Source organism: Haemaphysalis longicornis, unplaced genomic scaffold (genome assembly GCF_048455015.1).
Source record: "Haemaphysalis longicornis isolate Haplotype H1 unplaced genomic scaffold, Haemaphysalis longicornis Haplotype H1 scaffold_10, whole genome shotgun sequence".
Classification (NCBI taxonomy): Eukaryota; Metazoa; Arthropoda; class Arachnida; order Ixodida; family Ixodidae; genus Haemaphysalis; species Haemaphysalis longicornis.
This window is the reverse complement of record NW_027526204.1, coordinates 58,128,539-58,151,785: the sequence shown is the minus strand read 5'-3', so window position 1 is coordinate 58,151,785 and position 23,247 is coordinate 58,128,539. Positions and strand designations below refer to the sequence as shown.

General features: G+C 44.6%; 1 protein-coding gene across 1 annotated transcript; it reads right to left on the bottom strand.

Moving 5' to 3' along the window:
- Positions 1-1,438: 1,438 nt before the first annotated feature.
- LOC144157745 (uncharacterized) lies at positions 1,439-22,772 on the bottom strand. Its single transcript, XM_077688517.1, has 5 exons — positions 22,617-22,772; positions 19,554-19,705; positions 15,780-15,847; positions 5,022-5,108; positions 1,439-1,676 (listed from the first exon to the last, which is right to left on the bottom strand). The coding sequence occupies exons 1-5, from the start codon at positions 22,731-22,733 to the stop codon at positions 1,543-1,545; spliced, it is 558 nt and encodes a 185-aa protein (XP_077544643.1). The 5' UTR covers positions 22,734-22,772; the 3' UTR covers positions 1,439-1,542.
- Positions 22,773-23,247: the final 475 nt, after the last annotated feature.

The window sequence follows — 23,247 nt, the reverse complement described above, 5'->3', positions numbered from 1 at the left end:
GTTTTTCATTGATAGCTGGTGTTCCGTCAAACAGTCATTGACACAAAGGCCCGTCTGGCCGACATATACCTTCGCGCACTTGAGCGGTATAGAGTATACAACCCCAATAGCACATTGCACCAACTGTGTAGCATACTTTTTTAGGCAGGCTTTGGCTTTGTTTGAATATTTGAGAATGTTAGGGCACAACCTAGCCAAGTTGCGAGGGGGAGAAAACACTACCGGCACTCCGCGTCTGTTGGCTGCGTTCTCCTTGTTGTGCGCCATTCTGTGGAAATATGGTAATACCACTGGGTTTTTGCGCTTAGGGGCGTCACACTCACGGGTTCCGCTGTGAGGCTCAGCCTCACAACGTCTTAGCGGCGAGCCACCGAGGCGAATCACGTTTGTTCTGCACTGAAGTAGTATATAATAAATTACCGTGTTCAATTCAGCATCGACCGAAAACAGTGAGCCAACACGACCAGTGACATTAAACACTAAAAGGAGCATTGAAAAAATTGGCTAGAACAGGGAGAAAATAAATTGTTATGAGTTGCTAAAGCCTGACACGCAGCCGAGCATCAAAAGAAGGGAGAGTGCGATATACAATGCTCCCGCTATCCTGGAAATATGCCTGCATGTTTTATTATTTCTATTTATCGGTTTTTATTTTCCGGTTATTCCCACTTTGTAGTGCATGATGTCGCTACTTCATTACTGGCTCTAAGACCTCCTTCTATGCTAAAAGTGGTTTAAATAAAAATTTCTTGACTCAAGCTGAATCAAATTTTCGGGCCAAAATCAGAGAAAACGTACCTTTGGTTGTCGTAGTTTTGTGTCTTTTGGCGATGGCTGACCCTACGTTTTAAACCTCCTTCATACGGACAGGATCTTCCCCTGGCTATAATGCCAGCATCGAAGCGTAAACGCGAAGGTTAGGTGGTAGTACGTTTATTGCCACGCCTGGAGGATCGCTGCGCGCTTCTCCTACGGCCTGGTGGTTTTCTAAAAGCTCTTAAAAATAGCTGATGCAGTTGCACGCAGCTCGTCGCGTGGTGATTACCTCAAGTCACTGCCTTACTTAGAGGCTGTTCCTTGAAGACTATGTAATTCAGCGTAATGATGCTGCGGTACTTTTGCTTGTATAACGTGAGTGTATATCTTTCTTGCCTATTTTCGTCCTTGTAGAAACTCCTGACTCGAAATTTGTGCATACCCCCGCGTTGTGCCAAAAACAAACGATTTTATCTGAAGCTGAAACAAGTTTCCCAACAAAATCATACTAGACAATGCAGAATATTCTTTTTGTTCGTCGAGTTTATGGAGGCCACTGGCGGCACATCGACACCAAAAGTTAAGAAATCAAGTCCACGCACATACACCACTACTTAAAGGTACTCGGTAGGAACGTTTATTCAACTAAAAATATTGCTCATAAATTAACTTTCGCGAACTAACCACAATTTCAGCAAGTGATTGTCCCTGCGACCAAACATTTATTATGCATGTTGACAAGTTTTTTTCTACTTCTTATACTCTCTAGGGTGTCTCGGAGAGGTTTCACATGTTTTTCTCTTCGTTGCACAAGTCTACGCTGTAGGCCGAAATCTTTTCGTCGCAGTTGTCTTCGAACATGTCTATGCACTTTTGCGGGACACGATTTTTTACTTCAGCAGGCACCCACAACATGCATTCTGGAAAAGAAAATTCCACGCATTTACACCGGTCACATAACATATGTGAGAGTTTCCTGTATAACCAAGAACTATTTACAATATGAGATAGTTAAATTGCATCTTTCTGAACAGCAAGTTCCAAAATTACCAGAGGTTACCTTTCTAAAAAACACAAAGCAGCGTTTTAATTGGCCGAATCGGCCAAGAATGCTGAATGCTACCTGGTTTGTACATGATTCATTGATCTAAGAAGGAGAGCCATTGCCGAGCGCAGGACTACGAGACGAAGTGATAAAACACGGCGTTTTATCCCTGTCACTGAAATATAAAGCAATGGCACGGCAGGAAAAACGAATACAGACAGGAATAATTTCAGAGTGTCTAGGCGCGTAACACGCGTCAATATTTGGTTTATTTCAGTACTGATGCCAGACACCAAGGCATCATTATACACACGCGCTCGCTTTCATGTTGTGCCCAGGCTGGATTTTGTCATTGCATTGGTCGTTATAATTTTTCATTACTCTTCGTGCCAAAATTAACGCCGTGTATCTCAATTGTGTAATGTTTTGAAGAAGGTTATTATTGTGCACTTTAGAGATTGTGCGCACGTTCGTAAACGTGGTTAATAAGGTGTTTTTTTTTGTTTTCTGTATATTAGATTGCTCAATACGAAAAAAAATTTACACTCTGCTGACGGGAGGAAGGGCTGTCAAATCAGGTAAAAGAACGAATTCTAGCCCTTTTTTCAATAACAAGCAAAACTCTTGCTAAGCGACGTTTTCTGAGATCTCTAGAAATCAGGTCTTACGGTATTGGCCATACGCTGAAATAGAAACGTCTTGACTAAGCGACTGGGGTGACCGAAGCAACATGTCTGCCTCACGTTCTGTAAGTATTGTTTAATAAGTGCTGTTCTCAAAACAACTGAAGGAGCCCGAACCCGACTAATAAGATTTCCGTAAACGGTAATCCGTTCGTCGTAGCGCGATCTGTCCACCAACTATAGCATTGCGGAAAAAACAGTGGAAGAGCGGATATTCAAAGATTTTTTGTTTTAGCGCAATAACCGGTAGGACAAAAATCTTCGCCTTTAGCACACAGATGGCACAAAAATGACCGAAGGCTCGAGGGACTTCAAAACTTGTGAAAAGTTCGTGAACACCATGGATGCATAAACAATACAGTTCCAACTAGTAAACTGCTGGGATGACCCGCACTTTCAGAAATTGTTTACCGAAATGTAAACTGTGTAAGCCTATTTGAACGAACCTCTAACTCCACTGGCGAGAAACCAAGTTGTTTTAATTTCGAATACACATCGTATTCGGAAAGGATGTTGTCTCTATCTCTTGAAGACGCAAAAGGCAAACGATAAAACAAAGCTTGCACTGTAATCAGATCGCGCGCGTACTGCTGGAGCACGGAAAATTTGAATTGAATTGATGAGACCTGACTGCGAAAAAATGGCCTATGCCCAAATTCAGGAAACTAGAAGTGTTATAAGAGGATCCCAACATTTTAAGGAATAAAACAGGCACAAGGAGAACAGTATCATGCCCACAATGAGAGGACACGTTCTGAAAAACTGCATTAATCCTTTTGCAATCACTTCACCATCGGGAGGGTTCAGGCGCCTTAACAATTTGCTGTCGGCGGGAAATAAACTTTTCCTCCTTTTAAACAGCTAACGGATTAAGGAAATATGAAGCCTCCTGTGGCCAATAATCCTTCCTGTAGGTCGCTAGACAACTCCAGGGGATCACTGTTTTATGCTTACTTTATTTTTGAGCGTTCCACCTAGAACAAAACATTACAGAACACATTGATTGGTCCCGCAAACAGGGACACCTTACGAAATGGTTCGAAACAGTCTGTCACTGCCAAAACATTCGCGGGTACCTTGTTTAAAATGCATAATACAGGCAACTAGGAGGCGGCAACGACCTGGCATAATGTTTCATGCTTACAATCTCCCTTAAAGCTTTGAACTATCAATTAGCGCTCCATCCTTGGCTCCATCCCGCTCCATCCCGGATAATGAAAATGTGTGCTTGTCTAGATATTTGCGTTTGTGTATTTTGGCATACAAACACAAATATTTACAAAATTACGCATTAAGCTTACCAGATATCTGCTGGCGGAAAGTAAAGCCTATTTCGCTTCCTCTCCTCATCACCCTGTTGTCCATCATTCATTCCCTCCAAGCCTGTCTTGGAGGATTTGTAAATGTATCTGCATATGAGTTTCTTTTAATCTTTCAAACTTAGTTCTAACAACAGTGGTTTCTCCTGTTGTGGCACTAAAATACTACCAGCCCATAGGATGACTGCCCATTTCTTTTTTGTGAGTGTAGTGCTTCTTCACAAGCATTCTCAAATAGCAAACAAAATGATTACTGTTACAAATAAACCGATTTAGCAAGAGATTTCATGGTCTATTTATCGCGCAGTGCAACTCAAAACAAACGAGCGCGCACAATAAGATTAGCAAACGAGAGCACAAATTTTTGATGGCTTTTGTCTGAACCGTTCTGCGTTTTGAAAACTTATTGCTACCACTCTCCAAATCCGAACAATAAACGCACATACCATCCGGAAGATATGTTGGCATGTATTTCTGCAGGGATTGATGGATAACCCTAACAGCACTTCCTTCTCTGTGTACTGGTGTGTCTTTTTTTTCTGGAAGATTTTTTCAGCAAAGGAGAAGTCAGAATGAAAAACCAGCCGTACCGGTATGTCTGGTTTTGTATGCAACAAATAGCGCTCAATACGAGCGAAGATCAGCGTGTTTGCTGCGCTGCTTATTGAAGCCTGTATTTATTAGGCCTATGTCAAATATTCTCATGTGGTTCCTCGCTCGCCGAAAAAAGGAACTAACGTTCACACACACTGTTCCACTCGTGAAGAATAAGAAAAACGCGTCAGAAGCTCCTCACTTTGTTTCATCTCCTTACCTACAGTGAATGTAGCCCGAAAGCTGAACAGGACTACTGCTCAGAAAGGAAAACTGCCAGGCACTTTGTGTGGCTCCCACACTAATGCAGCCGCAAAGAGAAACATATATTGAAAAGCCCATTGATTTCCCCTTGCACCGACAAACCGCGCATATTCACAAATACAGTTGCACTTCTCAACGCCGAAAGTTTTTGTATGCTTTATCCCTAATGTAGTGATAAACAAATGTTTAGAATACACACTCTTTGTAGCTAATTTACTGCTTGAAGCATTGCGCCGAGCATTGTAGGAAAATGCACAGACGAAATATGATCTTTAGCCATTGTTGCGCAGATTCATAAGACATATGTAAGGACGATGCAGTAAAACGTTTCTTTGTGCACCAGAAGAATTGTAGACGCACCGAGATTTCCGTTGAAGGGTATTTCTCCGACGACACAATTTTTATAGTCGGTGTAAATAAATCTGGCAACATTCTCCGTCGTTTCATCTGTAAGACAGGACGCATGAACAGTCAAATTTTTTGACAGTGCGAGACGAGGGTCATCCCACGAGAAATGCGCAAGCGTGTGCCAACGCTCCAGCTTTAGGACAACAGTAGAAAAAACCGGCTTTAAGTGGAACGGCTCACGGAGGTGGTATTTCTATTATCATGCTGGGTATTCTGAAAAAAAAAACAAATTGTTTGTATAACTAGCGTGGCTACCGCTCTGTCGGGTGGAGTTAACCAAATAAGTTCAGGGATTTTGAATTTTAGTGGAATGGGCACGGCCGGAGTCGTACCTTTTTCAAGCAGTGCTATTCTTAAAAGACAAATTAAATCAGATTACTAGGTGCATTTTCGATAAAATTACAGCCAAATCCCGAAATGTAAACATACAGTCATCGTACATTCGAGAAGCTTCCCCCCATAGCAGACGTGTTTAGACGAAGCAGTGGATATTTTAGACATTTTCGTCAAGAAACCTGCAATGTAATTGGTAATATTTTACCCCTCCTTTTTCTTGATGTTGTAGAGCACCTTTTTACCAAATTTGAACCTACTAGCTCCAATAAGTTTACATGTAAACTCTTCCTTTTTTCGTCGCGGGGGCGGCTGCATGCGTTCAGTCACACGCAAGTAAGACAAACCTAGCTAACTTCCGCGGCAAGGTGGCCGCTTAAAAATCATAGTCGCGTTATCGCATTGCTGTTCTGATGGTTTGACGAGTTAAATCAACTGGCTAGGCGCATTTTTGTAACGCTGCAGCCAAAAGCCCAAATATAAACAGAACAAGCACCGTAGCCCTATTTGGCGAAGCCGCCGGCACATAATAGCAGAATAAGCAAGTTTTTGACCAAGCGAGGTCTTTAAACAGTTCAAATAGGTTTGTAGCGGCAGAAACCCACGTACCGAAAAGCGCCCGTAGATTGCGATTGAGCTGCGTAGAAGCCTAGGTGTCTATCGCGCGTGGCTAATCCTGCGTGTCGAGGCCACGTGATGCTCACGATGAAGGCAGCGCCTTTGATGATGATGGTGGTTTCTTGCGGTCGATGAAGAAGTGGCCGCTACAGGGCTTGTTGTTTTGCGGAGCGCAGTGAGATGAAAAAAAAACATGAGGAGCTAGAGAGGAAACCTATGTACAGGGTACGCAGTCACCTTAAAAGCAGGCCGAGTCAAAAAGGAAATAACACATCTAAGCGGTCCTGGTAAGTCCCGTAAAAGCTTCGGCTCACAGTCCCAGTCGTTGTCATGCCGCTTCCGGAGCTCATTAGAGCTTCCGGTGGCCTAGGCTGCGAGTGGAGAATCGGGTGATTTTGAGAAGGAATCTGTCTGATGTCAGGCTGCCGCGGCTTTCCGCATCAACGAAGAAGACGTGACGGGTGTGAAAAGGCGGGCGCATGGAGTGTTCCGTGACACAAAATGCGTGTGCCGTGTATTAGCAGCGGCTTTTGTTCCTCTATTTCTCTTTACGTCATTTCTAATACACCCCTAATCTCCTCCCTAGTCTTTCATCCCCTCTTCCTCCTCACCCGCACTGGTTTGTATGCAGGTGAGCTCTCTGCTGAGCTCGATAATATCACCAGTGCACTTTCCGTTCCTCTCTTCCAACAAATCACTTCTCTCTCTCTCTCTCTCTCTCTCTCTCTATTAGCATAACGCCTGAGCTGTCGAAGTGGAAGTTCAGGGGAGAGAGCGGGGAGAAGGATCAATGCGCCTGCTTGACGCGGAATCTGGAGGTGGCGCCGAGGACTTCCGCTATGTGTGCGTTGTGGGGAAGTCACTGAAAGCGGGCGGCGATCTGGGCGGAACCGACGACGCGTCCAGCGCAGATACCATGGGCATCGGCGTAGTCGGAGCAAACCGTGAAGCTGGGATTTTGCCCTCGCAGAACATGGTCTTCGTGATAGGTGCTAGCGACGTCGGCCGCGACGCTTAAGCTTGACGGTGCACACGACGGCTGGTTGAGGACTCTTAACATGCGAAGAGGGTACGTTTTTGTCAGATTGACGTTGTGGTTGATCATGTTGCATTCTTGTATTACAGCACACTACAAAAAGGACACAGGGAAGGACGCAGACACAGCGCTGACTAACTGAAGGGTTTATTGGGAAAGTGAACATATATATACGATGCAAACACACACAAAACCATTATCAAGTGTGAACAAAGTATGCACTCTCATCTCACTGACGGTTGGCCAGAAATTTTAGTTCTTTTTCTGATAGGGCTACAGAAGGCATGCTGATGCACTTGTCACTCTGCCGATGAATTTCGAAGGCCTCGATGATTTCTCGGGTGATCTTATGATTTCCTTTCCCTATCAGCCTGCACTTATCGTACTGTGGTTTGCACCCGCACTGCTTACAGGGGGCGGCTAGGTACGCCTCCGCGACAAGCTTTTCTACTTTGTTGTGATGCTCCCGAAGCCGGTCGTTGATACATCTTCCCGTTTGTCCTATGTAGCTCCTGTTGCAGTCCAAGGGCAATGAGTATACTACTTCCTCCTTGCATGCCACAAACTGATTGTGGTGCCTCGTGCCACATTCCCGACGCTTCCTCTCCCTTGTGTTTACTTTTGAGCACAAGCGGATCAGTTTTTCCGGTGCCGAGAACACTACATTCACGCTTGCGCGCTTGCCCGTCTTTTTTAGGATGTGCGCAACTGCGTGGATGTACGGCACTACAACTACATTTTTTCTTTTATCTTTTATCTTTTTCTTGATTTGCAGCTTGAGTATCATCTGAAACCTGCCTGCGAACTGCTTTGAACATGGCCTTTGCAACCGTCAGTAAAAGATGCGAGGGGTACCCTGCTGCGCGAAGGCGGGTGCCCTGTTGTTGAAACGCCACTTCCGTGCGATGAGCACAAGTCTTCCGCAAAGCACTTTCGAAAGATGACTTAACAATGCCTCTCTTGACAAGCTTTGAATGCGCAGATGAAAAGGGGAGGATCGGTTTTATGCTTCGTGGCTCATAGCACCAGCAAGTATGTGACTCAGAAAAATGTAACCCGAGGTCACGAAACCTTATCGAATCCCCTTCCGGCATCTCGTACGTCACCTCAAGGGGTGCAAGGCTCTGTCTGAAAGCATTAAGAACTTGATCAACACCGGAAAGAAACTTGTCTCCGTCACAATCTACAATCACCAAGTAGTCGTCAACATATCTAAATATTTTTACAACGCTAGACCCTTGCAAGCGCATGCTCAAAATCCTATCGTGATACGCGAGAAAAATATTGCTTAAAACTGGGGCACACGCTGAACCAATACAAACGCCATTCTTTTGGATAAACACATCGTCGTCCCAAGTTACGTAAGTTGATTTCAGATAAAAGCTGATTAGGTTGATGAGGTCAGATGCTGTTACTCCAGCTGAATTCTGAAATGCAATCGCACCATGTTGATCTATGGCTTCTTCAATACATGTAAGTAATTTATCGTGCGGCAGTGAGTAATATAAATCTTTTATGTCCACAGAAAATGCGTTGTAGCGCTTGTCAGGGTTAAGGTTCAAAAATTGAATAACATGTTCACTGCTGTCCATCAGGAAGGGATCGTCAATACTAAGAATGTTCAGTTTTTTCTGCAGAAAAGTAGCGAGCGAGCGAGCGAGCGACCATTGTTAAGTCATCTTTCGAAAGTGCTTTGCGGAAGACTTGTGCTCATCGCACGGAAGTGGCGTTTCAACAACAGGGCACCCGCCTTCGCTCAGCAGGGTACCCCTCGCATCTTTTACTGACGGTTGCAAAGGCCATGCTCAAAGCAGCTCGCAGGCAGGTTTCAGATGATACTCAAGCTGCAAATCAAGAAAAAGATAAAAGAAAAATGTAGTTGTAGTGCCGTACATCCACGCAGTTGCGCACAACCTAAAAAAGACGGGCAAGCGCGCACGCGTGAATGTAGTGTTCTCGGCACCGGAAAAACTTATTCGGTTGTGCTCAAAAGTAAACACAAGGGAGAGGAAGCATCGGGAATGTGGCACGAGGCACCACAATCAGTTTGTGGCATGCAAGGAGGAAGTAGTATACTCATTGTCCTTGGACTGCAAGAGGAGCTACATAGGACAAACGGGAAGATGTATCAACGACCGGCTTCGGGAGCATCACAACAAAGTAGAAAAGCTTGTCGCGGAGGGGCACCTAGCCGCCCACTGTAAGCAGTGCGGGTGCAAACCACAGTACAATAAGTGCATGCTGATAGGAAAAGGAAATCATAAGATCGCCCGAGAAATCATCGAGGCCTTCGAAATTCATCGGCAGAGTGACAAGTGCATCAGCATGCCCTATCAGAAAAAGAACTAAAATTTCTTGCCAACCGTCAATGAGATGAGAGTGCACACTTTGTTCACACTTGATAATGGTTTTGTGTGTGTTTGAATCGTATATATATGCTCACTTTCCCAATAAACCCTTCAGTTGTTAGTCAGCGCTTTGTCTGCGTCCTTCCCTGTGTCCTCTTTGTAGTGCGCTGTAATACAAGAATGTCGAAATACCAACTCGCCCATCAGTCCACACTGATCCTGTGAATGTGCGTCCACACAGCCATGCGGTCAGGTGGAAGCCAGGCACTAGAGACGTCTGCCTGAGGTATGTCAATTGGGTTAGAGGGTTGTCAGTGACAACGTCCGTCCAGTCGGTGTTCTGGTATCTGAAGGTAGCACGGGGCCGTGAGAGCTCGTCGGAGGATGCGCTTTCGTCGTAGTTGGTTGCTAGTAATACAGTGGGAATATCGAGCGTGCTTCTGGGCGACTGCAGGAGAGGTGTAGTGGGCGCGGCAACCACATCACAGATGGTTGAGATGCGTCGTGAAGCAGCGTCTTCGACTGACTTCTCACGCTGTGTTGACGAAAATGACGTAGTAGATGACGAAATTGCGCTTGTGTCCATGGTAGCCGCTTGCAAGAAAGGTGGTAAAAGTGGTTTCTTCAGGGGCCAGCCCGGTACTCGAATGCAGCGGGAAGACATCGTAGGTACAGTGGCCAAGATACTACTGGGGCGTGAGGCGCACTCGTTCGCCGTTGCCGCTGAGTTGCGTTCCGTGGGGCATAACGTGGCCGCAGTAGTCTCGGTGTAGTCACGGGGTGGTGCTTCCGATGCCAGCATGCTGATGCGAGGGAGGCGGACCTCGACAGGGGTATCCCTGTTTGGAGGTTCAGCGGCCGGTGCTGGCGGTTTTCGATAGCGACCATAGCGCGCGAGGAGGAAGGCCCTGAACTCGTCGTAGGGCTGGGCTCTAGGCTCCCGCAATGTGGAGCTACGCCAAGCTGGATGGTGGGAGCTCGTACTGTGACGTGGTACAGGTCGTAAAAATCCCGCCATCTCCACGAGGTTACTGATGATGAGAGGGGCGAAGCTAAAATGCTTATCGGTAAAACCGTAAAACATTCGTCCGCACATCATATTGTAACGTTACGAACAAGTGGACAATTCCCGATGTCCCACCATCGGCGACGACAAGGGAGTGGCTGACGCGCAGCCGGTGTGCGCTCAGTGATAGCCGCCATGTAAATAGTGTAAAATACATCATCCGCATCTCACGGTTCATGTCCTGCGCCACGTTACATGTTTGGTGGAGTGTGCGGGTTTCTCCCCGTCCTGGCCCTAGCATCGCTCCGTCTCGGCACCGGCGCAAACATCGAGGGTACGTGGGCCGTGTCGGTCAGCCCCAGCCCCGCAGCGATCAGCACATGACGATGCCCCCGCCCCGTGTCCCCAGCCCATGAAAAGCCGATAAAGAACCGAGACCTGACGAGACGTGACCAGCCAAGACGTGTCGTCCATGCCGTGTCCCCAGCCCTTTCGTCCGGCGTGGTTCCAAGTACCCTCATTGGTTTGTCGGGGCCTTGAGGGCGTCGATGTTCGGGGACCAGTCGACATCGGAGCCGGCCATCGTCATTCACCGTGGAAAGAACTTCACTGTTTGTAGGCATCGCATGTCATTCTGACCGCACCCATCCATTCACGGTGACCGAGCGCGACTGGGACGGTCGTCTTTGGGCGGGGGATGATGTTGCGAACAGGTGTACAATTCCCGATGTCCTACCATCGACGATGACGAGAGAGTGGCTGGCGCGCAGCCAGTGCGAGCTCAGTGATAGCCGCCATGTAAATAGTGTAAAATGCATCATCCGCATCTCATGGTTCATGTCCTGCGCCACGTTACAATATAAAGACTCGACACGTCAAGCTTACCACCGCTCCGTTGACAAGCCCGTCGACGACGCCGATTTTTGTGGTGATTATGTAGGGCTTGTTTGGGACGGTGGGAATCTCCATGGGTAAGTTGGCGAATTCGGTGTGTGACATTTTAGCCACCTTGGCCGTCGCCTTCTGCAGACCATTTTGTGTCGCGTACCCCCGGTGCGTGTCTTGAGCTCACAGGCGACGAACGACAACCTCATCTTCTTCCCCTCCTTCTTGTTGGGTAGCAACGAACGCGTTGAACGTTTTGACCTCTTCGGCCAATCTTGGGTGGGCCAATCCCTAGGGGGATCCTGCCACAATCATCATTAATGTGCCGGATACAGCAGCAACGAGGGACGGAACAGGGCCCGAGCAAGAGGAGCTTCGCCCCTAAAAGCACTCCATCTACATTAGCCACACCTCGGAGTTCTTAGGGTAGAACGGTGGGCGAGGTGGCAAGGCCGTAGTTTCTAGTGGCGTGGTGGAATCATCACGAGTTGGGTGCGTAGGCGCAGCCAGATTGGAGTGGCTGAACGTGGGCGAATAAAATTCACCGAAGCCGGGTGGTGGTACAACTTTGCTTCCCTCTCACGTCAGAATTTCGTTAGGGCACGAAGGATGGTGCAAGCCGGACAGTGTGGTGCCCATTCCGTCCTGCGCTACCACGTGCGAGTAATCAGTGGCAGGGGGCTGTGTGCTGTCATTGTGGCGGGAAGGACTCGGGCCGGGGCGCGCCAGCACGTAGGCCGGCAGCGTGTCGTAGGGCCGCTCACTGTGTTTTAGGAGCTCACAGCGTAGGTCGGCCGGAAGCAGGGCTGTGGTGATGTCGTAGCGCTTGTTCTGTAAGTCAACGCCGCATATGACAAAGTGCGCTTTCATTCTGATGAACCAGGCTCGTGAATAGCGTCACTCGCTGCGCACAGCTGCCCAATGGACTGTGTCCAACGAATGCATCTCACATTCCTTTGAATCCAGTGCGCGTACAAAGTGGACCTCTCATGAACGTCTGCTCAGCTCGTCTATAGGACATCTCTGAATTTGCCTGCGGACTTGTTCGATGACTCTTCCCACCGGGTCCTTGCCAGTGACTACGTCGATTAGCTAGGGGAGGTTTTTTTACACCTTCGGCTCAACCCACGTGCCTTGCAAAGTACCAGACGGTTTACACTCACCCAGACCTCAAAACTGTCACGCATGTTTTCGTGCGTTACGGACATGTCTGAGGACAACTGCAGCCTCATTATCTTAGTCCGTACCCTATCATACACCACCTCACGTCGACATTCGTGCTGAACCTCAACGGCTCCCAAGACACCGTTGCAATTAAACGCTTGAAATTCGCGTACTTTAGCCGCCCGACGTCACTTCGTGGGAACCTGTTATGCCCGCTTGAACAAGACTACCTCGACATGTCCACTGGAAACCCGAATGAGCTTTTCGCCAGTCACTCCCGCTGTTTTCTTGGCGGGGGAATCCTTAAGCTGCAGCTCCAGTGACATCGCTGGATCGAGCACCGCACCTCGCGCGGAGCCCGAGCGGCATGTCGTGATATGCTGCGCGGCCGCGCGAGCGCATAAGAACTCGAGGTCTCGCTGTGTGCTCACAAACTAAACGCTCCTACGAAACAAAATATGAACAACCCGAAGTAAGCGCAAGCCCAATTGGCCAAGCCAGCGAAATAAAATTTGGAAAAAAAAGAAAATTATTTGCTAGACAGGGGTCGAAGATAGGCATAGCTAAAGAAGACCTTCGGCAGCATTCGAGACTAGGTTGCGAAAAGGAAACACTCTAAAATTATGCAGCGCTACCGACACAGAATCAAAGGCTACGAACGCGCCTTATATCCTTGACTCATTCAAACTACGTCAAGAAGCGGCTGATACAACGCATTCACTACCACCAACTCCCCAAATACTCAACGTTAACGCAATACACCCACCTCCTATGCGACGCATTTACTCGAGTCCCCCTCGCGGGGAGATGGGCCCGATTTTTTTTATACACGCCGTTCTGAAGGAAGAACTGACACACTGGCTTACTGATGAAATTCACTGACGCCTGGCCGTTAGAAAGGTAAGCCCCTGCCAGGCTCTAGCTGCCAAAAAATGGCTAGTTGGAACGTCAGCTGCTCACAAAGTCACTGAAGCTCTGTGGGAGTTCTTCCTGTCCTTCTTAAAGCTGTTCTAAGCTGAAAAACTGTGTATCGTGCGCTCCGTAAACAACGGTGACTCTTTGGCAGGGATTCGCATTTTTGAGGCAAGCCTGTGCTCTAATGAATGGAAATATTTGGACCACGACAGGAGTGGAAAGACTCTATTCCCGTGTTTTCTACATAACAACCGGTTACAAAGCTAGGTAGCCATAGTTCGGGCGGTCGTGGCAAGCGGTTGTAACTTTCTGTGTGCCTAAGGGTTGTCCAGTTATCCAATTTTCAGCGATGCTACCTGTATCACACTGTCCCGTTGTACTATTCCAAGCCTGTTATGGTAAAAAAATGAAGGAACCAATTAACAACCGTCAGAACATGAAAGTGTCAAATATGGCGTATCGGCTTGAATTAACCCTGCTGTCTAAACTGATTAACCGAAGTAACACAAACGACATTCGTGCACAGAACAGACGCCCAGCATTACCCACAAATTTGATGAGATATTAAAGGTACCAGAACGATTCTACACCAGGCTGTGTGCCAGCGACGTTAAACAAGATGAAACTACTCAGAGTGCAAGCTCACATTGCGATGTCTTACTATTAACTTAAGACGAATTTGGAAAGATTCTAACAGGCATAAAAAATGTGCAGGTGACGCGACATAACCGAAGATCTTTTGAATGGGGGGGGGGGAGATATTGTACTGAAAAACCTTGCTGTACTATTTTCAGAATGCCCGAAGAATCAAAGAGTGCCCATAGCCTGGATAAACGCAAACAATATTATGAGAAACCAGAAGGGAGTTCCCAAAGACCTCAAGAATTACAGACCCATCACCGAACTATCAGTTGTTTACAAGCTCTTTACCGAAGTTACAGTTAGCCTTATAGATGGCAGCCTGGATTTCAAACAACCGAGAGAGCAGGCTGGGTTTATTAAAGGGTACTCAACCTTGGATCACGTCCACCTCATCAATCGAGTGTTAGAAAAATCCGCAGGTTAAACTAAACCGCTTCAAATATCATTTATAGGTTGAGAGAAAGCGTTCGATTCCGTACTCACTACAGCCGCTTTAGAAACACTAAAACAAGAGAATAGAGGAAACCTACATTAGAATTCTAGAAGATATATATAATGATTGTACGGGCCGGATAACCAACAACAAGAAAATATTTTATTGCCGACCAGAAAGGGAGTAAGACAGAGAGACACCATATATCCAAACCTATTCACAGCATGTCTGGAGGCGGTATTTAGAAACATTGAATCGGAAAACATGGATTCAAACATAAACGGGCGTACGTGAGCATTTTAGGTTTTCGGACGACACAGTCTTCCAGGGTGAGACTCCAGAAGACATGCAAACAATGATTGAGGATCTAAAATCAGAAAGCACGCTTGTGAAGTTAAAAATAAATATAAATAAATCAAAAGATATTTGGGCACATTATGCGAAAAACTTCCCCTACAACTGAGAAATCGAAACGCTAGAAGGTATAAAAGAATGTAAATACCTCGGGCAGATGGTTAGTGCTGACCCCAACCACGAGAGAGAAATCCGGCGTATAATAGGTATGGGTTGTGGAGCACTTTGCAAACACTCCCAAATAAAGAAAAGTAAGCTACATCTGTCACTCAAAAGAAAAATCTACAACCGTTGATACTGCCGCTGATGAAATACGGAGCTGAAACTTGGAAACTTGGCATCTTACTAAAGGACTGGAAAGGAAACTTAAGTCTGCTCAACAGGCCGTGCAACGACTAAAGTTAGGCTTAGCACTTAGGGACAGAAAACATGCTACCTGGATAGGAGAACAAACTAGAGTTGAGGATATATTTGTTCAAATAAAAAAATAATGTGTTTGGGCTGGCCCTGTAGGGAGACGAACCGACAATTGGTGGAAAATTAGAGCAATATAATGGATACCGAGAGATGGGTATTGAAAAAGGACAAGGCCAGTAATGATAGAGAAATTCGAGGGTGAACTGTGGACTCGAGCAGCTCAGGACAGAAGTGGTTGGAGGTCAGTGGAAGACGCCTTCGTCCTGCAGTGGACCTAGTGCGCTGTTGATGATGATATTCTTCAAAGAGTTATTTAAGATTATAAAAGTTGGTTATTTTTTGGCTTCAATTTAATGCAGTTTGTACGTCGTGTGTTTTCAACCCCATCTTGTACATGGTTATTTTTCCACTCGTACAAGTTTCTTGTGACAAAAATATTTCACACGCTTTCCCAGTTCTATCTGAAACATTTGCACTTTTCGCACTTCGCAACGGAGTTAATTTTTTTCGACAGGATGTACGTACGGTTTTGGGATTGAAGACAGACTAAAATTCTTACCGTCGTCAGTGGTAAAGATTGCTGTATCAGGGGTAGGTCCGGGCTTCATGTGGAAAGTAATGTTTCTCCTAAATTGGAGAATACGTCGCGTTAGTTTTTCTAGAGTGGTTAGTATTTATTCGGCTGTTCAAAAAATTTTGAAAGGACGGGAAGGTTTACCAGCAGCACTCTTCCTTTTCTGTCAGGGACCAGCAAGACGAAATGTTAACGCGTAGTACGTTTGTTCTCCCTTAAATTTTGAGTTTATTATTGCCATTACATTTTAGTTGGCGGGGATTTGAACGTCAAAAAAAGAGCTTTTCTGGAAAAAAAACAATAGCCTAAATGCACAAGTCCTTTGATATAAATTTTAATAAAGCGTTTCAAACTGTTTGCGAAACCTTTGCCTGTAATGAAATTGTTTTAATGAACATATGTTGTGGCAGAAACATTCTAGCACTTCAAAAAACGGAAGTGGTATATTTAGATGGTGACAGAGCACGCTTTACGAGGCAAGGCTTCTTACGCAATTTTTCTTGCCTTGTGGAAAGTCAGCTCATGACAATTTTCAACAATGTTCTTGCTAGATTATTCTTCATAAAATAGATCTACTAACGATGCAAGCGGCTTTAATGAGATTTTTATTACTTTTGAAGTGGTAATGTTTATCGCATGAAAGCTAGTTGAGTTGAGAAGTCGTCTATACTCAAAGTCTACAGCGCGAGCGATCTTACAGCAGAAGCCTCATAACGTGTACCGCACGTTTGGCTGTGCTCTCAGTACTGACAACATTGTATAGGCACCTCCAAATAAGTACAACGCCCTTGGGAGAAATCAAACCCACAAATTACAAGTACCATACGCCCGTGCATAGGTTAAAGTGTTAAAAGTACGCATCGTGCCTTTTAAATAACGTTGTATCGTACACGCGTAAACACCTAAAGTGCTCTGCAGCAATACCAAACTACTGGGTGCTACATTTGACAGTCGGACCCTCCGTCCCAAATCTTCTTTGCTCTACCACAGCTAATACTGTTGCCAACATTCCCAAAAAGATTTCCTGTTTGCCCTAGACTTAAGAATAGTGCTTTAGTCTTAGGGGACGCGTCAGTTGTATTAGCATGGCTATGGTGAACATGCAGGTTATGGGTGGGATTTTGCGAACAACGTTCCATGTTAGGTTATTTAAAGCTGTATTACTTTTGAGCCACAAAGTCTCTAGGTTAAGTGAAAATGTGTAGAGACTGTATTGACTGTCGAAATGTTGAATAGTCTGATGTGGACGTCAAACATAACGCGCACTTACAGTTTCTCTGTTTGATTATACTCTTTAGTGAACCTGTAATACTCTTTATTAAACACCTATCTATGTATATTCAGCTAACCTGGTATATTTCCTGCATTCCAACATTGCTACTGTGTCATTATACAGCACATTCGCTCTTCAACTGTTTGTTTATGTACGTGGTAATGTTGTAAGCGTGGTCACAGTAATCTACATAGTAAACGTAGTAGACCTACTAACTTGTATAAACTGAACGCACATGTGCCGTGTTACACAGAGTCAAATGGCAGTGAAGCCAACTTTTCACATACTCTTGTGTGGTTGTAGCACGCGCCCGCCGTGGGCCATCATCCCATTACGAAATCACTGTGCCGAAATCACTTGATAAGCGGGGAACTTCCCCCGCTCCCTTCGCTTTGTGCTACTGTACCCGTACCAGAAGCACCGTTAAAACTGCTGGCCCCTCTCTCCGCGGGGCCTCCTGCATAGGCGCGGCATTTGTCTTGACTGTTTTCCTCGTGGGCCTTACAGTGCCGAGTGATGTGTGCAAAAGGATTAATCTTGAGTGAAGCATGGCGCTCCATCAGCCGTACATTGACGCACCTGCCTGATTGGCCAATGTACACATCACCACATGAAAACGACAAGGAGCACACGATGCCCGTGGAACAGAGAACAAAAGGTCATAAATGTTTCACACTGCACTCGTGTGAAACAATAAAGAAAACAAGAAAACCCGTGTGAAAACAGTCAAGGAAAATGCTACCCATTGTATAAGGATACGTGTATTCTTCAGTATTTCTGGACACATTTGGAAGCGGAGGAAGCTTTCCGTCAAAGGGAAGGAGGGCTACCGCGACGTTCGTTCTTTAGTTTGTGAGGTTTAGCTTGTGAGTTAAGTTTGGTCGGAATAGTCTGGTTGGAATAGCCAAATAAGTGAAGTAATCTGATTGTTTTGAAGTTTCGCTTTCCTTCTTGTCGCCAATAATGTACAGCTGCAGTAATATTGCGATTAATGGCCTCAACTTCGCCAATTATGCATATTGGCACCGATTCAAGGCGCGGTGCATGGCTGGTGCTTTTCACAATTGTTTATTCCTGTCTCCGTCATCCTGTAAATAATTGCTTTATTTTTGTATTTGGTTTTTAGGACAGTTTAAAAGATACACATCTTATTTATTTTTGTGTTTGGTTTTTAGGACAGTTTATAAGATACACATTTTATATTTGTTAAGTTGTTTTCGTCTATGCTTTAAGTTATTTCTTTTTTTGTATGTATCTTATGTTTACATTCCCCGTGAACAATTACCGCTATCTGCGCTAATACTAATAAAATGCGTTGCCTGTGCCTATTCCGCATTTCGTGCACATGCTGACCCTTACGCCGTGATTTCTGAACATATTTATTCCGGTTGCCTGTCGTTGTTCTGGGGGATTCTTTAATGTCTTGTTTCTGCGGGGGATACATGTGGTTCAGTTTGCAAGTTTACAATTATAACCTCGTATTTTTTTCCGTTTTCGTTCTTTTTCTCTTTTTTTAATTTTGTTCAAACAAATATTTTCACTTACGTCACATATAACGATGTAATGTGACAACTCAGCCAATTACACGATTTTTGTGATTTTTTCTTTTCGTGTACCAGTTGCTCTTTTCTTGCCTTCTTTATTTTTCGGATACAATTCGCTTCACATTGGTGCAAGCGTAAAGCTTTTATAATTTTTGGAGCTTCCATAAACTAAATACACTCCACAAACTTACACAATACAGCTATATTCTTAGGGAACGAATAAATTTGGGTTTTAGTTTGGGCTTCGAAACTCATTTCTGAAGAACTGTAGGCAACCCAGTCTGCCGCCTTGTACTGTCCGCGGTCCGATCGGCAAGCCACGCAGTAGCGCACTCGAGCAAATTCATGAAACTTTTGTGTTGTACCACAAACGTCACCGCAATGGCGTTGGAAATAAAGAGAAACAGCACTTTTTAATTACGTATTCTACTAAACACGCTGGCGTTAAGACAATCAATGCCACGGAAATTTACCCTAGCGAATGCAGACTTCAATTTGCACAAGTAGTCACAAAAAATTTTAAATTCACTTCGCCAAAACAAGCATTACGACTATACCTCGAAAGTTCCGATGTGTCTACGTGCTACAAAATGCTTTTTCTTTTACTATAAGAACTTCGTCCTCCAAGTAATGCGGGTTAAACTTTATTTGTTTACATCGAACAGCGGCCACCTCAATTATATAATTCGTGAAGACTGCTGCCCTAAATCTTTTCCTACGCATTCCTAAATGCCAACCAATAAACCGTGACGTTTAGAAAAGGTTTCAATGACAGCAATTTTTTAACACAACTGCATCTTGCAAAATACATTTGTGTTGGCAATTAGTTTTTCTTGGAGCCTTTTCTCGGACTAACTTGCGATTGTAATTTTCGGTCAATGAAATAAGTCATTCACACTTTTAAATAGCTGTTGTAGGAGTAGTAGCGTCGAACGCACTTACGATTCACCGCTATTTCCCCCTCTGAGATACCAAACGTATGTTGCTGTGTTGGTCGTGACGTCGTAGTCGATACGTTTATTCAGTGCGCAGTCGAGGTCTCCATCTTGGTCTTGATCAAATATTACTTCCACGGCCGGAAAGTTTTCATACACCTTCCGAGAGAGAGGGCATCGTTACAGAACCTCTTTGTACTGTTTCAGCAGCTTAGTCGTGTACATCGTTCACAAAATTTTCTGGTAATTTTTTCCTTCGCTTCTGTTCATCTGAATGAAGCGCTATGTGAATATAGAGTGTAAGCAAAAATACCAAAGAGACAGGCAGAACTGGAATGGCCTCTCAGCATAGAGCCGATCCTACACTGTGGATTATCAAAATGTCTTGAAGCCCGAAGACGACGACAAGGACGAAGAATGAGTCCATCAAGTGACGTGTCCGCAAGAGCTCTGTTGGCCCTCGCAATCCCCACATTGCCTTCGCTCAGTCTCTATATCTAATTATCACATAACTTTAATTGCAGTATTCTGGAGGTCGTAGGATCCGATCCCACCCTGCGGGACTTTGTTCTCCTATTTCTTTCTTTCGAAATTCTTCATCTATTTCAATGACCTACCGCATTCTCCCCTTTGCTTTCCGAGGCATTCTTGGCTGCCAACATTATTTCTGTCTTAATTCAACGAGCCCCTCATTTCCCATTCTCATTCGCTACATGCATAGTGACGGTCTCTGTACTGGCAGTCTCAGTGCCATAGGTAGCCTAAGAGGGTTCAACGCTGGTCGACCACTCTCGACATGACGTAGACACTCGACTCACGGCCCGCGGGTTAAAAAGAAGGTCCCCTTCACCCCGAGTAGTCCGAGTTGCGCTGGCTACCACCCCCAAGCGCAGGAAACAAAAATACTCTAACATAAATACCCGAGAAAGCGGAGGGGAAACAGCACCGCCGGTAGCAAAGCGGTCATCCTACCTCATGCGTATTCTGGAGGTCGTGGGTTCTGATCCCACCGGGAGGGCGTTTTTTCTTCATTTTCTTTCTTTCCAAATTCTTCATATGTTGCAATGACCTGCCACAACCCCCCCCCCCCCTCCTTTGCTTTGCGAGGTTTTCTTGACTGCCAACCCTTATTTCTGTCTTAGTTCAACGAGCCCCTCATTATCTATTTTGATTCGCTACATATATATATATATATATATATATATATATATATATATATATATATATATATATATATATATATATATATATATATATATATATACAGAAAGATAGGGCAGCAGTCTACAACGCCAAAGGAGGCATAGGGGTGTAGTTAGGCTCTTTTCTTTTTTCACTACGGTTAATGAAGTAAACATTTTTTTAATATACAGAAGAAAGAAAGGCATTCGACATGTAATCGAAAGGCGTGGGTTCGGTCCCCACTCTGGGCGCGTGTTTTTCTTTCTTTCTTTCTTCTGTATATTAAAAAAAATGTTTACTTCATTAACCGTAGTGAAAAAAGAAAAGAGCCTAACCACACCCCTATGCCTCCTTTGGCGTTGTAGACTGCTGCCCTATCTTTCTGTACTTTCCTCAACGAGCCCCTCATTTCCTTACTATATATATATATATATATATATATAAATATATATAACTATATATATTCATATATATACTTATATATATATATATATATATATATATATATATATATATATATATATATATATATATATATATATATATATATATATATATATATATATATATATATATATATATATATATATATATATATATATATATATAGGAAATGAGGGGCTCGTTGAAAATAACACAGAAATAAGGGTTGGCAGTCGAGAAAACCTCGGAAAGCAAAGGGGAGGATGTGGTAGATCATTGAAACAGATTAAGAATTTGGAAAGAAAGAAAGAAAGTGAAGAAAAAATGCCCGCCAGGTGGGATCCGAACCCACGACCTCCAGAATACCGGTCTGTTCCAGAATACCGGTCCAGAATACCGGTCTGGTGGTCGACTGCCAACCCTTATTTCTGTGTTATATATATATATATATATATATATATATATATATATATATATATATATATTTATAACGATGGGTGTGATGGTTAATCAGATCTCGCGGGAAGAATTTGTTTGCTCTCGCTTAAGTTTGCACTTGTACTACCAGGAAGTTTACCCTCTGATCTATGAATCTTTGACTTTGACTTTCAGGAGGTTTTCACAGCGATCGTTAACGCTCTGGCTTTCATTGCAGCGGCTTGGACTTTGGCACTTGATTATAATTTCCGCAGGCAAGAAAGCTTCGCGTTTCAACCCTCGTCGAATTTAGGCGGAGGAGGTGTGATTTCAATGACAATTTTTCAGTACAGAGTACAAATGATTTTTAATGCTCTCCGGGAAGGTAACTAAGCAGCCTAGGCAGAACCGCTCGAAGGTTTCGGACGTTAGGCTGTAATGAGCGGGAGAAAATTTGAAGTGGTTGTATTTGTAGTTGACGTTTGCATTGTATGCAAAGGCCTCCGTTTCAGAGCGTCCTGGGTCTTGTCTTCTCTGTCCGAACTTCCTAGTTGAGAATGTGTTATAGTGCGTAGCATTATTCTGACACTATTATTTTGCTTTATAGATTTTTTGCACTTTTTGAGGCAGCGCAGTTATATTTACTAGATAAGGAGCACCTACCCTTTCAAGGAATGTGCTCATAATAAAGAATACGTAAGAAATGTTTCGCAGGCAATATCTGAGCTTTCCAGTTTTGCCATTCCCAAAACATTTCTTAGTCTCATACAGGAGCTTCATTGCTAAACAGTGTATATCGTTTTTTCGTTTTTCACATCTTCAAAAGCTCTCATCCATGACAACTGGGTTGGATTCGTGAATTCGATTTGCGGAGTCCTCGGTATAATTCTGAACAGACCCATGTTTTTCTCTGAAACGCTAGTTGTCATTTGAGCATTCCATTATTCAGGAATATATGGGTTCGTAGATGCCCAGTCAAAGAACAGGTTACTAGGTGAAAAATGCCGTCCTTTAGCTACTAAACCTAAGTAAAACTGGGAGTACTCACTTTTGTGGGGTTTACCACTTCATGGGCAAGTCTGTGCTCCTCTTTTCCTTCTGAAGAACTTGCAGTGAGGCATAAGAACAAATAATGCGCAAAAACTGCCCATGGGAGTGAAGGCATCGCTCCTTCCGTAAGCAATGCCCCGTACAGCGTTATGTGTGGGGCTCATTTTATAGCACGGCAGAAGAACTTTGTGAACCGGCAATCATAGTTCAACAGAATGCCCGTTAGTTACACACAATTTATTTGGTCCTATGAAGTCATTCCCTTAATTTTCTTTGTTTCGCTTTATGACTTTTAATTCACATGCGACACGGGTTCATTGACGTTGTTTCGATTAGCGCAGCTATGTAGCCTGTTTCAAGATAAGGCTGCCTTTGAGAAGATTAAAACGTCCGCCACACAAGCCGCCTAGCATATTTTGCGGACTGAACGAAACAAGACAAAATTGTACTTACCCTGGGTGCTTACAATTGTGAAGCCTGGAAGGTTCGCTCGACTCCAATAACAGCCCAGTAGGAAATTGAATCGCGTCATGTCTAGATCTCAATTAGGCTCCGAGCTAGGGTTGATGCCTCACGCCCAGAGCAACTTTAACTTTTAGGTGTACAGCCTGTAGAAAATAAAGGCGGAA